The following is a 12,360-nucleotide window of genomic DNA, read 5'->3' as shown; positions in this document are numbered from 1 at the left end:
AAACTACCAGGTTTCTAAAGTCACTTGGAGTGGCTTCAGCATTATGACATTTGACTGTTTGGGGTTTGCTTTGTAGAGGGTCAGTCTTTTTGACATTCCATTAAGGAGTTTTGCTTTTTAGGAGGAATGTTGTGACTACCCAAGCCTTTGCGTTGATGGAAAGTAATGACCCAAAACTATACCTGCATTGTAGTGGGGAGCCATTTTGTGGTGTGAGAGAAGTCCTTTTTCCTGTTCTCTGGTATGTTTCTGACCACCCAAGCAGAAGTTTATTGCCTGAGGTTGGAACCTGTCAGGGGCTTTCATTGTGTGGGTGGTGCTGCTTTGATTCAGGGAATTCAGTTCATTATCCTCATCAAGCCTCCCTGTCATAACTTTTTGCCATGTAAGTACTTTGGAGTGTGGTGGATTTTTCATTGTTTGTTTTTTGTCTTATCTCTGCTAATGTGCTTGAGAGGGCAAACTTGTAACTGATTTAAATTAATACCTATTTCTGTGGCCTTGCCCCAGGAGTGTCTGACATTACATAGAGCTCAGGTGATCCCCTGAGAGCAAGGGAAGTACTGCGTGTATTGTAGGCCTCTTCCCCTTGCACACCCATTAATGGTGCAGCAGGCACCCTGGCAGGGCAGGGGCTACACAGCCCCTTTCTGTCTGCATTGAGGCCCCTGTTGAGGTGTTTTACCTTTGCAGGGCACCCAGGGAGGGCGTTTCTGCCAACACCAGCATATAAGCCTCTGCCTCTCTTTGAAAAGCAGAAGTGCTTTCAAAACACAGTGTTTCAGTCTGTGGAGGTACCGGCAGGAACCTTTCCTGCCTGTTTCCAGGAACTGATGTGAGGAACATGCACAGGCAGATAGGCTCCATCTGCTGTGTCCTGCCTCTGTAGGGCTAGCTATATAGGCATGCCTAGAACAGGTCTGGATCTTTTTTAACTTGAATTTTGTGCTCTGGGGAGGAAAAGTGTGCCTCCCTTGCTTCCCATACTGGAGTGCTCTGTGCTGCTGCTTTAAAAGCAGAGAGTGGGGAAAAGACAATAGTGTGTTTCTTTCTGGTTGCCTCTTTCGTGAGTGTTTGGACTGAACCAAATGCGTTTTCTAGCAGTGTGAAAGAGTGACAAAAAAACCGTAGAGAATGTGGGGTTTAAAGCCACGTTTAAACTTTCTGAGCATTCCTTGGAAAGATGTAGCAGGTGACAGAGCTCCTAAGGGAGTGTCTTGACTTTGGTTTCTATTCCGTCCTTTAGCTGTAAGATTTCACTGGTCCCTAGCACAGTTTGGCCAGGTTTGGGTGCAAGAGGCTGTGCTGTCGTGTGTTTTGTGAGTGAGAAGTCTCTTTAGCGTTACGTCAGTTTCACCAGCACATCTGACCGCTTGTGTGCGACCTGCAGCTGTAGTGGCTTGTGGTGCATCACACTTCTGCCAGGACTGTGGGAGAACATCTGACCCTCTGTGTACATAGCGTGGTGTGACTAGAGGATGGAGCAGCTTCTTGAGGAGGTGTGTTCAGCCTGTACTCACGCTGCAAAGTCAGCTGGCTGTTCCTAGCCAAAATTACCCAGCGTGGGTTAATGTGACCATCTGTGGAGTGCTGATGTGGTCCCACATGAAGCTTTTGGTCTTTTTGGCATAGGCTGGAGCTGGGTGGGGAATGGGTTTCAAGACAAATGGGATGTGGTCAGCAGAGGCTCAATGCTACCTCAGGCTTCCTGTGGGCTAAGCCATGATGGTTCAGGAAGTGGTGTTTAACTCAGCAGGAATTAGTATCAGAGGATATCCATTGTTTACTAGGTGTAGCCTGAACACCTTGGTTTTGGGCTGAATTACTCTGAAAATGTTACACATAAAATATGTGCAAGTGGAGGCTTTGACTGGCTTACAGGAATGCTGCTGATGTGGACGACTCCTGAGGAGTTTGCACAAAGCCAAGGTCCTGCCACAGGTGTACTGCCAAAATCTGCACTTCACTCTTTATCTCGGGGATTCTGTCTCAAGTTCTCCAACCTCAATTAACACCTGTGTCTCCTCCAGCAAAGCCAGGCCTGGGAGAAGGGGCACCCTGACCTATTTCAGAGCACTGTCAAGTCCTGGAGAAGAGGAGAGAGGACTCCACTCTTCTCCAGCCAGCACACCCTTTAGGGTAGAGGTGAGTAGCTAGCAGCAACAGGGACTTGAATGGAACAGAGAAACATAAAGCAGCAAGGTAAGCCTAAGGCTGTGTTCTAGGAAGCTATTGGTCTGATCTTACAATTAAATGTAAAAGGAACTCGTGGCTAAGAGGCTGCCTGTGGGCTATTGTGTGTTTAGACATACTTGAGATTGTGCACTGGACTTAGCCTTTGAAAAATTGAGAAATTCATGGTCTCATGAAATTATTACTGTGGTTTCCTTCAGAGTTTGAATTCATTTGTGCTTTCACCTCCTCCCTTTTTTCCACCAGCACACTTAGTTATTTAACACATTTGTGAGGGGTTGTTACAATGAAATAGGATCATTCATCACTAGCCCAGGTCTCTCATAACAGCCTGTCTGTTTGGGCTCCTTGGTGCTTTCACCCTGGTTTTGGTCACAAGTTACATGGTCAGAACAGCTGCATAGCAGCCAGGTTATTGCCCTTGGTGAGGAAGGCCTGGTGGATAGGTGATGCCTACTTTCAACTAGGGTCCTGCTCCTCAAGAGTTGAAGCCAACTTGTACAAGAGACTTCTGTGTGCAGTTGTGGAACTGCTGCATCTAAGGCAGCAAATGCAAGGTTCATAAACAGGATTGGTATCCTCTCTGCCGTGGCATTTGCTAGGTAGCCTTGTGTTACTGGCCCTTGCTGTGCTGCTCTTGCTAATGCCTTTCTTGCCCTGGGACTCCCTGTACCAGATGTGTGACTACTCATGCTGCTGGTCTGACCCAGCCATCAGCTGTGCTTGGCTGGATGAGGAGGGAGCACTGTGCTCCTACCAGCTCCCCTTTCTTTGTGGGTGAGGGAGGCCACCCTCTGCACCATGTCCCTTCCTTCCCTGCATGCCTCTTCCCTTTGGTACTGCCCAGCCACAAGGCAAGCCAAGGATTATCAGCTCTAAGCATGCAGCATAGGGGTAGAAGAGCTTGTGACCTCAGCCTTGTATTCTCTCTCCTTCCTAGTAGGCCTCCCTGGAGGCTCAGCAGAGTTGTGTTCATGTAACTAGAAGCCGTTGATGGCACTTGGTCCAACCTTTCCGGTCTCTAGGTATTTGTTGGAGAAAATATTGAAATAAACCTAAGTATGTGCATGTATCCCCACATGGGGGTGAGGAAAGTGCACTTGAAGTGCTGCAGATGTGTAGCAATGTCAGCTGCGTGTTTCACTTCAGAATATACTGCTGTGTGCTGAGACTCAGCTGCTCTCAGTAGGTACTCAGGAGCTCCTCTGTGATAACAATGCTTTCCATTCCAGCCTCTGGCACTATGAAGGATTGTCTCTCCCTTTCCCAGCACCACCTCTTGGCTTTAAAGCCGCATTTGTAGGTTATGTTGCACTACTGTCTCACATATGGTTGTGGCAGGAAGAAGTTTCATGCCCATCATTGATGTGAATAGGGCCCTTCTTGCTGGGACATTTGTGTTTTCCTCAGCCTTTTTTTTATGGCTGCCAGTATGTGATGGGCAGCTCTCCAGAAATACAGATATGCAGCACTAGAAAGGTCATTTTCCATGAGACATGGCCAGACCCATGAGCACTGCTGCAAGGTGTGGGGTTATGGGAAATTTCACCCTTTTCTTTCTGTTTTGCAGGGCAGGGACTTCTAGTCTGAAGCAGAGGGTGAAAAGAGCTGCACTGTCTCTGAATCCATCATGGATCAGGTTAGATTCAAATATGGCTTGAGTCAGTGGTTCTCTTGTGCACTTGTTCCAGGATACCTTGAAGTGGATCACTTGAAGTGATGGCTCATGTCCTTATCTTCAGAGTTCCTGCAGGAGCCCTGACACTGCTCTGAATACAGACAAGTGGATGGAACCACTTAGTTTGCAAGCTGCGTCCATGGGAGCAGTGTGATGCTCCTCCTTTAAACTGTAGGCTGGAAATGTAGTTATTTAAATACTACAATGTTTATAATAAAGCTATAAACTACTAAAACTAATAAATTAATAGACACACCACTGATCAATTTATTGCAATATTAAACAATTATGAAGTTACTATTTATCACACTTAAATCTTAATTATATTGAACTGATATTGAAAATGTTTATCATGCTCCCCGCCCCACCTAGTGTTAGGATACAACTGTAATGCTCCTTGCTCTGATCTCCTACAAGCCTTTTGAACACGAACCTGATGATTATCAGGTGACCTGATGAACATCCATGCTCAGATCATGGAAGATATGCCTTCTGTTGATCTTTGATCCATATGCCTTATTTTCCATTTGCTTCTATTTCTGGACTCTTTGTTGTCTTTGCTCCTCCTTTTCTCTGCCCAGTCTCCCCTCCACTAAAGAACCCATCCTCAATTACTTTTTATGCGTTTGTCCCAGTTTTGCTGCCTTGCCTAGGCAATATGGGTCCTGGATGTTATTATTCATATGGTTATGTAGCTAGAGGTGGCCTTGCAAAGTTCCACTCCCCAAAAGGTACCCAAAACTCCCTTTCAATTATCAAGCTCATCCTGACTGCATATTTATCACCCCCTGCAGTTGGCAAGACAAACTATTTTACTTTACCCCTGATTCTCCTGCCTAGTCATATTTAAGCCTAAGCATTTTCTTATCTTACAGGCAGACAGTCCGCACACCAGATTAAGGATTTTTTCCTGTGCTTACGCAACATCCTGCTCTTAGATGTTTAAAGTTATTAGACAGTTGCCTGGTTGTGTACAGAGGCTTTAGTTGGCTGTGAGCCCCTGTGTTCCAGTGAAACCTCTTGCTCACATCAGTCTGCCCCAAGGACCTCCTCAAGCTAACTAATTTGGGCACTCTGTGCTTGAAGGCAGTGAAGTGTGGCTGCTGGGGCAGCATGTGCCTGTACTGGGGATGGGATGTGCCAGGGTAGGTGATACCAGACCCCAGTGATCTGCCATCTCACCATCACTACTCTTGTGAGCAGCTGCTTGGCTCTCTACAGGGAAGTGAACAGTTTTACTGTGGAACTAGTTGAAATCCCTTTGAAGAGGGAGAAGAAATGTGAACCTTGGGGTTTTGGTTTTTTTTTTTGCAGCCTTATGCTATCTGTTATCTCTGTTTTCCACCCTGTTACTGCTATGCTCTGATTACATTTAAATGCAGAGCTGCTAGCTTCGTTATGCACAGGAAGTAGAGTGCCCAATTATCAAAGGCAGGGGTGAAAACATTCCAAACACAGATGTCTGAACAGGGAGAAGTGGGTGGCTAGTGCTGAGTACACATCTGTTTCAAAAGAGGAACTCTGATCAGGGCTTCTGTCATTGCCACAGCTGCAGATCTGAGGAGGAGGTGAGTTGACTTTTCCAGCACCGGCTTGTAAGAGCAGAGCTATCCATCATTCGCCATCAGGCACACAGAAGTGTGTGTGCACGTTCAGGAGCTGGTATGCATTTGCTGATGTCCTGTGGGCTCCCTGGCTAATGCTGCTTATGATGCCCAAAGGAGGCCAGAGAAGTGTGTTCAGAGTTGGAAAATGGACTATGTGTAGACCTTTTGAGCAGGACTTTTCCTAGGCGTGGGCATAACAGTGATTTTTCTTCTGTTTAAGATCAATGGATCTGTCCAGATGGAGCATGCACTGCTGTACACCTTCCTGAAGGTATCCCCTGACTGTAAGTTCAAGGAGCAACTGCATTCCCTGCAAAATGAGTGGTTTCAATGGCAATGTGCCTACTCCTATGATGATGCAGAACTTCAGACTGATGGCAATCAAAGCGGGCAAATGCAGAACGGTGAGCCAGGTGAGAGCTCTCTCCTCCATCCTACATGATCTCTGAAGGTGGTGGTGGCCTTTACCATTTTCCCATCTTTGCAGCTGGTCGGTTTTGGAGGAGTGATGTTTTCCTCACAGAGGAACTTCACAGTGTGGCAGCTGGTGTGGTGGTATTGGTTGGGAGTTTAACGCTTTAGATAAGACAGCTAGTGCTTAGCACTTTATATCCACATGCATTTCTAGAGCACACATCACCCTGGGGTTTGTCTGTAGCACATCAGACAGTGCCACAAAGCTGGTACTAGTGATAGCTGTCCTCAAGGAGCATGATATTAAGCAGTTAGGCCTCACACTGCTCCTTGGATGCTATCAGTATTAGGGCTAGGATTTTGGGACAACTTTTGTCTGGTAGTGGGTGAATCTCTTTCTGCTCTACCAATGTGGTACAAACTGATGCTCAAATAGTTTCTGGTACCGTTCCTGCTTCACTAGTGGTCTGCGGGATGACTGTTGCCCCTTGCCCATGATATGTCAGCTGGCACATTGACCTCAGCCTTAAGCAGGGTGAGGAGGAAGTGCTAGAGTAAATAGTAAATAGAGTAAATAGGTCTTGTGCCCCAAGTGACAATGGGGAGCTCTGCCTAAAGGAAATGGGATAAGGAGTAATGGCTTTTAACTAAAGGAGGATAGATTCAGATTAGATATAAGGAAAAAAATTTTTATGGTGAGGGTGATGAAAAACTGACACAGGTTGCCCAGAGAGGTAGTGGGAAGCATTCAAGGTCAGGTTGGATGGGCCTTTGAGCACTCTAATCTAGTTGAAGAGATACATCCCTGCTTACTGCAGAGTGAGGTTGGACTAGCTGACTTTTAAAGGCTACTTGCAACCCAAACTATTCTATGAGATGGTGCTTAAAGAGACAGTAGTTACTTGGAAAAAAAGCATGTGGTCTTTTCCCCTCTCTGGGTAGGGTGGTGGCTGTACCTGTCCTATGCAAACTGTGGTTGGAGATGTTCTAACCTCTCCTGTGGTGTTTTTGGGGCAGGATGAGGCTGCACTCCACCTAAACTGCAGATAAAAACCTGTTTGCACACTGTCTCTGGTAACCAACTCAAGTGCACACAAGGGAGTTATAGGGTGTATAACTGTTGTGAATGCACTATGATGGGGGGGGTGGGAAGGAGGTTGTAGTGGAGATGGGCAAAAAGTTGACCTGCACTGAGCCTTGTCTGACTACAGCCTGTGAACTAAATCCTGCTGTGTGTGTTTGCAGTGTTTGACCCTCGGGTACATGACGAAGTTGTCCGACTCATTGCTGCTCAGCTCGCTGAGGCTGGAGACAAGTTTGATAAAGAAATCAAAGCAAGAGTAGTAAATGATCTAGTGCAGCACTTTCTGAATGAGAATCTCTCTAGAGAGGTGAGTGAAAAGCAGCCTGGCTAGCAGTTCCCCTTTTAGATGTGCATCCTTCTTGCTGTGTCATAAAGAATTTGCAAGCTTGTTGCTTCTGTCTTTGCTAGTTTGCTGGGGCAGTTACTGCCATCTTAAAATCCAGCCCAAACACTTACCTTTGAAGCTTTGCTAGGGGTGACACTGCATCCTGTGGCAGCTGTGACCCTGCAAATCAGGTTCCTTGGACTCATTTTCTTTCTGCAGATGGTGAAATAGAGGTAGTTGTGGAGGAGGATTGACTTTCAGAGGTATTTTGTCCTCATTTTTGTTGGCCCAATGGCTTATCTTTTGAAAATCAACCGTCTGGTTAGGGCTTCAGTATTTGTCCTTAAGGGTTTGTGACTTTCGTGCTGAGTCCTTCATGTCTGCTGCTCATCATGTGGGTAAAATTTGAGCAGTTTTAGTGCCAGAAGCTTGACTTGTGCTTCATGGTGAACACTGAAAGGACAGCAAATACTGAGACCCTCTTCTGGTGCCGTAACTGTTTAGCTCAGGGGTTGTCAGTGTTGGGAGCAGGCTTTGGCCTGGGAGGGTGACCTGCTAAGGAGGCCTGTCTAGGTGGCAGCTCCACTCTGTGATGCAGTTGCTCTTCCACTAATAGATGTGGTATAGTCTCTGGCCCAGCATCTTACGTGACTCATTGCTTTGCAAGGGAAGTTGCTTGAGGTCCCTTGTGTTAGACATACCTCTATTTTTAAAGATTGGGTCCACAACTGGATCAAGAGTCACAATTTGTTTCTGCAGAGCTATTTGGCATCTTCAAGGTAACTCTGGCTTTCTTGCTTGTATGGCTTTCTCTGCCTGTCATGAGGTTTCCTATGCTCTACAAGTTAATGCTGTGTTTGAATTGAGGGTCCACCTTCTTGCTGAAAAGTCAGGATCTGATGACTTAAAACAATCTTCTGTGTATGGTTTTGGTTTGAGATTTGTTTTTGTGTGTGTGCACTATGGGTGTTTTCCTAGAGTTTATCACCTGCACAGACTAACTGCAGCACAGACTGACCATTCCCCACTCCTGCTGTCTTGTTCTCCACCCAGTTAAGTTTCAGGCCCTCAAACATACTGTCTTAACCTTTCAGTCTTTGATAAGGCTGAGGCAAGCTGAACTGACCAGGTGGACCTTGCTTTTCCACATGAGTAGTGCAGTTAACTGTGTGCATAAGCATACTGTCCCTCTTGGAAAACTGATCTTGAACAAGGCAGTGTTTGTTGCATGCTTGGACACCTTCTCTAGCTCCTCTCTGTGTGAAGGCTTTTCTGTGGAACTTGCATTACCCTTTCCCAGGAGCTCCAGGATTCCTGTGCCACTTCAGGTCTTAGCAGACCAGGTGCAACCCCTGGGGAGGAGGGGGGCTGCTGCACCCTGAGTGTGTAAGGTGCTATCCAAGTTTTCCAGTGGTATGCGTGTTGTGTCTGGTTTTTTTTTGTCTTGGGTCAAAGGTGGTCATCCTTACTGCAGTCCAGGATGTGTGACAGGCAGGTGGCTGTGCCTGGGAGGAAGAGGAGCAGCATCCTGTGGGGTGCTGGAACAAACACATTAGTTACCAGCACAGTGCTGGCAGGCTCACTGAGACCCCTTTCTCCCTTCCTTCCATTCAGGAGATAACCCGGCACATGTCGGAGGCAGTGGAAGGACTTGCACGAGCCATCCCCTCAGACATGGAGCAGGAGAAAGCCATGTTGGTGCTAGCAATGGTCTTAACTAAAAAAGTTGCCAATACAATGCCCTCCCTTCTGCATCGTGTCTTCAACACCACTGTGAACTACATCAGCCAGCAGTTTCACAACTACATTGCCAGAATGGTGAGTGCTGGGAATGGCAGTCCCTGTGTGCTGAGGGGAGGAATGCTTGAGGGGATCATGTCACAGCTTCTGTTTGCCCCACTCACAGCAGTTGATGAACAGAAGGGCAGAGAAAAGAGATGTGACTGCTCCTCTCCTCCCTGCCATTTCTTCAGGAGCTATGCCCTTCAGACTCAGGTTACTCATGCCTGCAGGGAAGGAAAGCCTGACCACAAACATGGTGGCTGCATTTCCCAAATGTCTTGGGCCTGAGGTCTCTGCTTTTGGCCTCCCTAGAGCTTGGCACAAGTGGACGGGGAAGGGAATTGCCCCTGAGAAAGAGCACCAACAGAGGAACACTGGCAAATGGCAGGTCCCTTCTGGTTCTCTGTTGGATCCACAGCGTAGGTGGGAGACTAAACAGCCAGCAGTCCAGCCAGGATGGAGGCTAGGGCATTTGGCCCCAGGTTCAGCAACTACCCTACCAGGGGAAGGGAGAGGGCATTGTGCATGAAGATATAGTAAGACTATATGGTACTTGAGAGCAGTCAGGGCTGTGATCCTGCCACCCTGGGGAGCAGTGGTGACCCAGCTGTGGAGTGCTGCAGGTCTATGGGATGCTCTTGCGCTGCAGCCTTGCTATAGTATTGGCAGCAACCGCAGAGGGGCCCAGCTCACCCTGTGTCATGAGACCAGGGAGCTGCCTGCTACAGGCCTTTGCCAAGCACAGTGTCATGTGAGGCGTCACTGAGCACTGTCCTCAGCTTAGTTCAAGGGTGCTGAGTTATCACAGAGACCAGCCACTAGTGTCATTCTGGCCCTCATGCTGCCTTACTTGGAGTGTTGGGCAGGGAGGGCAGGCAAAGGGCTGCTGGCTGTCCACCGCTCCAATGTAGTTGCATCAGGACGGGAACAGAGGTGGGCACCAGGGACTATTCCCCTGGGACTGGTGGCCCCATTATCACAGGAAGTGGGTCTGAGGGGCCGTGGCAGCACAGCAGGTGGCAGAGGTGAGCACAGTTGGTGGTGCTGGGGACTTGCTGGAGCTGCCTGGCTCCTCAGGTGGGTGGCTGGGCCAGGATGGCTCTCCAGCTACTCTGCTGTTAACACTGGTTCTGTTTGTCTTCCCCTAGATGCGCGAGTGAGCTCTCCAGCCCTTCATGTGGAGAATGTGCATTCCTGAAGACTTTTTACTTCTCTTCATGTATGCCAATCGCTTTCTGCTCTTACATGAGATACAGGCGTGAAAGGAAAGGCAGAGCTTCAGTAGGTAGGCTTTTTAGACTAGCACAGCACTGATGGTAGCGCCAGCTCTGCTGTGCCTGCAAGGAGTAGTGCTTGCCCTCTTTCATCTTAAAATAGGGTGTTTTCTTTTATTTCTTAGCAGTAGCAGACTTCATGCAGACCCTGGCTTGTGCCACTAAAGGAAATGCTGTGGGCACAGAGCCTGCCCTCTCAGTAGTTTTTCTAATCAGCTGTGGCATTTTCCTTAGTTGTTCTCTTCCCAGCCCTGCTCCCGGTGCTGCAGCTGAGCCATGAGTGTTAACTGTTCCCAGGAAGGCCTCAGACTGTGGAATGGGTGATTGATCAGTACAGGCCATGGAGGGGGTGGAAAAACAGTCAGGTCTGGCTCAGTGAGGAGTTGGCAGCAAGAGGGAACAACCCTAAAGGAGGTGTTGAGCCAGGGAAGGCTGAAGTAAAGGTACTTCTGTATCAATCACCATAAACCTATGCTTGTTTGAAAATCAAATAAACTAAAGGGCAGGGGTAAGTACAGGGCAAATTCTGTCGGGGAATGCAATCTGGATACGCTTGAGGAAAGGTGTTTAGCTTTAGCAGATCCTGCTATAAACAGAAGGTATCAGCCTTGGGTCAGGAAGAATCAGTGGCATCTCTTGTGAGTGTACTGCAGTCACATCTCAGGTTCAACAAACTTGGACTCAGGTTGTTCAATACGTACCTGTCATCACACACATGGTGGCAGAGGCTTCACCTGTGATCCAGCTGCCTCAAATTTTGTAATGTTGTAAATATTTTGTAGGGGTTTTAACTTAAATAAAATTGTCAGTTCTCGTGGCAGTACAGCTCTTCATTTCAGTTTCCACCCTGGATTTATTTTCGGTGGTGCTAGTCTTTTGTGCAAGTACTCATGGCATTCCTCTCATTTACTACTGCTTATGGTGGAACTCGGCTTCTGGCTTTGTGTAAGTAAAACCACCATTTTTCTTTCTTTTGGTGCCTGCACTGGAGCAGGGAGGGGCGGAAGAAAAGCACAGAAGTAGTTTACACATGGTTTTTGAAAACTGTACCATTTATTAAAGTGCAACCGGGGGGCATGGTCTTACAGCAGTGTCCCATTAGCAGAGGGAAAAAATGTACATACCCCTTCACTTAAACTGAATGTAGAGCAATGATGCTGGAAAGAACTATTAAAGGTGGAAACACTTTTATTAACCAAATGGCACAAGAAGCTTTAGCCAGTTTTCCCCAAGAGGGCTGCACTTGCATATAAAGAGGAACAATATGACCAGTTCCTTGGATAATGGGTGACTTGAGGATCAGTCAGGGTCTCTTCCCCCGGACAGGCCTCTCCAGAATAGAATCTGACATCCCTGCAACTCCATGACTATGCTTACACCCAGAAGCCTAGTAGAAGATAGATAGCCCCTAACATGCATGCTTCAGAGTCAGTCCCATTAGTCTTTGCTACTTAACAAAGCAAGTGGCATAGTTTTGGTCTGAGTGGGTTTTAGCTTTACACTCAAATAAAAACTTGTACTGTAAATTAAAAATGGGGACAGGCCCCCTAAATGTATAGCAGTACGATGCATCCTCTGCAGCTTGTTCTGTCCAAACCAATAGTGCTCCTTCCCTCCCCTGCAGATACTGCAGAGAGATCAGAAGCAGCTTCCACTGGAAGCTAACTGTAGCTGCCTCACTTCTACAGTGTAACCATAGGCCTCTTTCTTGGAGGAAGCCAGGCAGCCTACCTAAGAGACCAAGAGAGGGTCAGCTCCACGTAGGAAAAAAGTGATAAAAGTGATTTAACTTAAGGAGGTGCACCTGGGCCATGTGGTGGTGTGGTTCCCCTGGGCTCACCCTGTCCAGCCTGGTGCCATTCCCATACCCCAGCTGAGCACACCAGTCAGGGGAGGTCACTTCAGCAGTCACACACACACTGAGTGCTGCTACCCAGAGCCAGCCCTGCAGCCTCTGCTCTGCATGGGCCCAAGAGTCAAGGGAGTGGTGGCTTAACTCTTAT

General features: G+C 47.6%; 1 protein-coding gene across 2 annotated transcripts; it reads left to right on the top strand.

The window, feature by feature from the left end:
• Positions 1–2,056: 2,056 nt before the first annotated feature.
• BID (BH3 interacting domain death agonist) lies at positions 2,057–11,148 on the top strand. 2 transcript variants are annotated; one of them, XM_080636819.1, is made up of 6 exons: positions 2,057–2,145; positions 3,764–3,832; positions 5,699–5,891; positions 7,138–7,283; positions 8,916–9,119; positions 10,232–11,148. In XM_080636819.1, exons 2-6 carry the CDS (start codon positions 3,824–3,826, stop codon positions 10,241–10,243), a joined length of 564 nt encoding a protein of 187 aa, XP_080492945.1. In that variant the 5' UTR covers positions 2,057–2,145; positions 3,764–3,823; the 3' UTR covers positions 10,244–11,148. The 2 variants fall into 2 exon arrangements, with proteins under 2 accessions (XP_080492945.1, XP_080492946.1); XM_080636820.1 differs by lacking the exons at positions 2,057–2,145; positions 3,764–3,832 and adding an exon at positions 5,297–5,439.
• Positions 11,149–12,360: the final 1,212 nt, after the last annotated feature.

Source organism: Psittacula echo (assembly GCF_963264785.1).
Source record: "Psittacula echo genome assembly, chromosome: 1".
NCBI lineage: Eukaryota > Metazoa > Chordata > Aves > Psittaciformes > Psittacidae > Psittacula > Psittacula echo.
Note: the sequence above shows the minus strand (reverse complement) of the source record. Positions and strands in the feature narration are given on the sequence as shown.

Bases quoted from the DNA above. Each gene is read 5' to 3' on its own strand.
- BID (XM_080636819.1), top strand. The intron at 5,892-7,137 runs GTGAGAGCTCTC...GTGTGTTTGCAG, and splicing joins AATGCAGAACGGTGAGCCAG to TGTTTGACCCTCGGGTACAT. The intron at 7,284-8,915 runs GTGAGTGAAAAG...CCTTCCATTCAG, and splicing joins ATGAGAATCTCTCTAGAGAG to GAGATAACCCGGCACATGTC.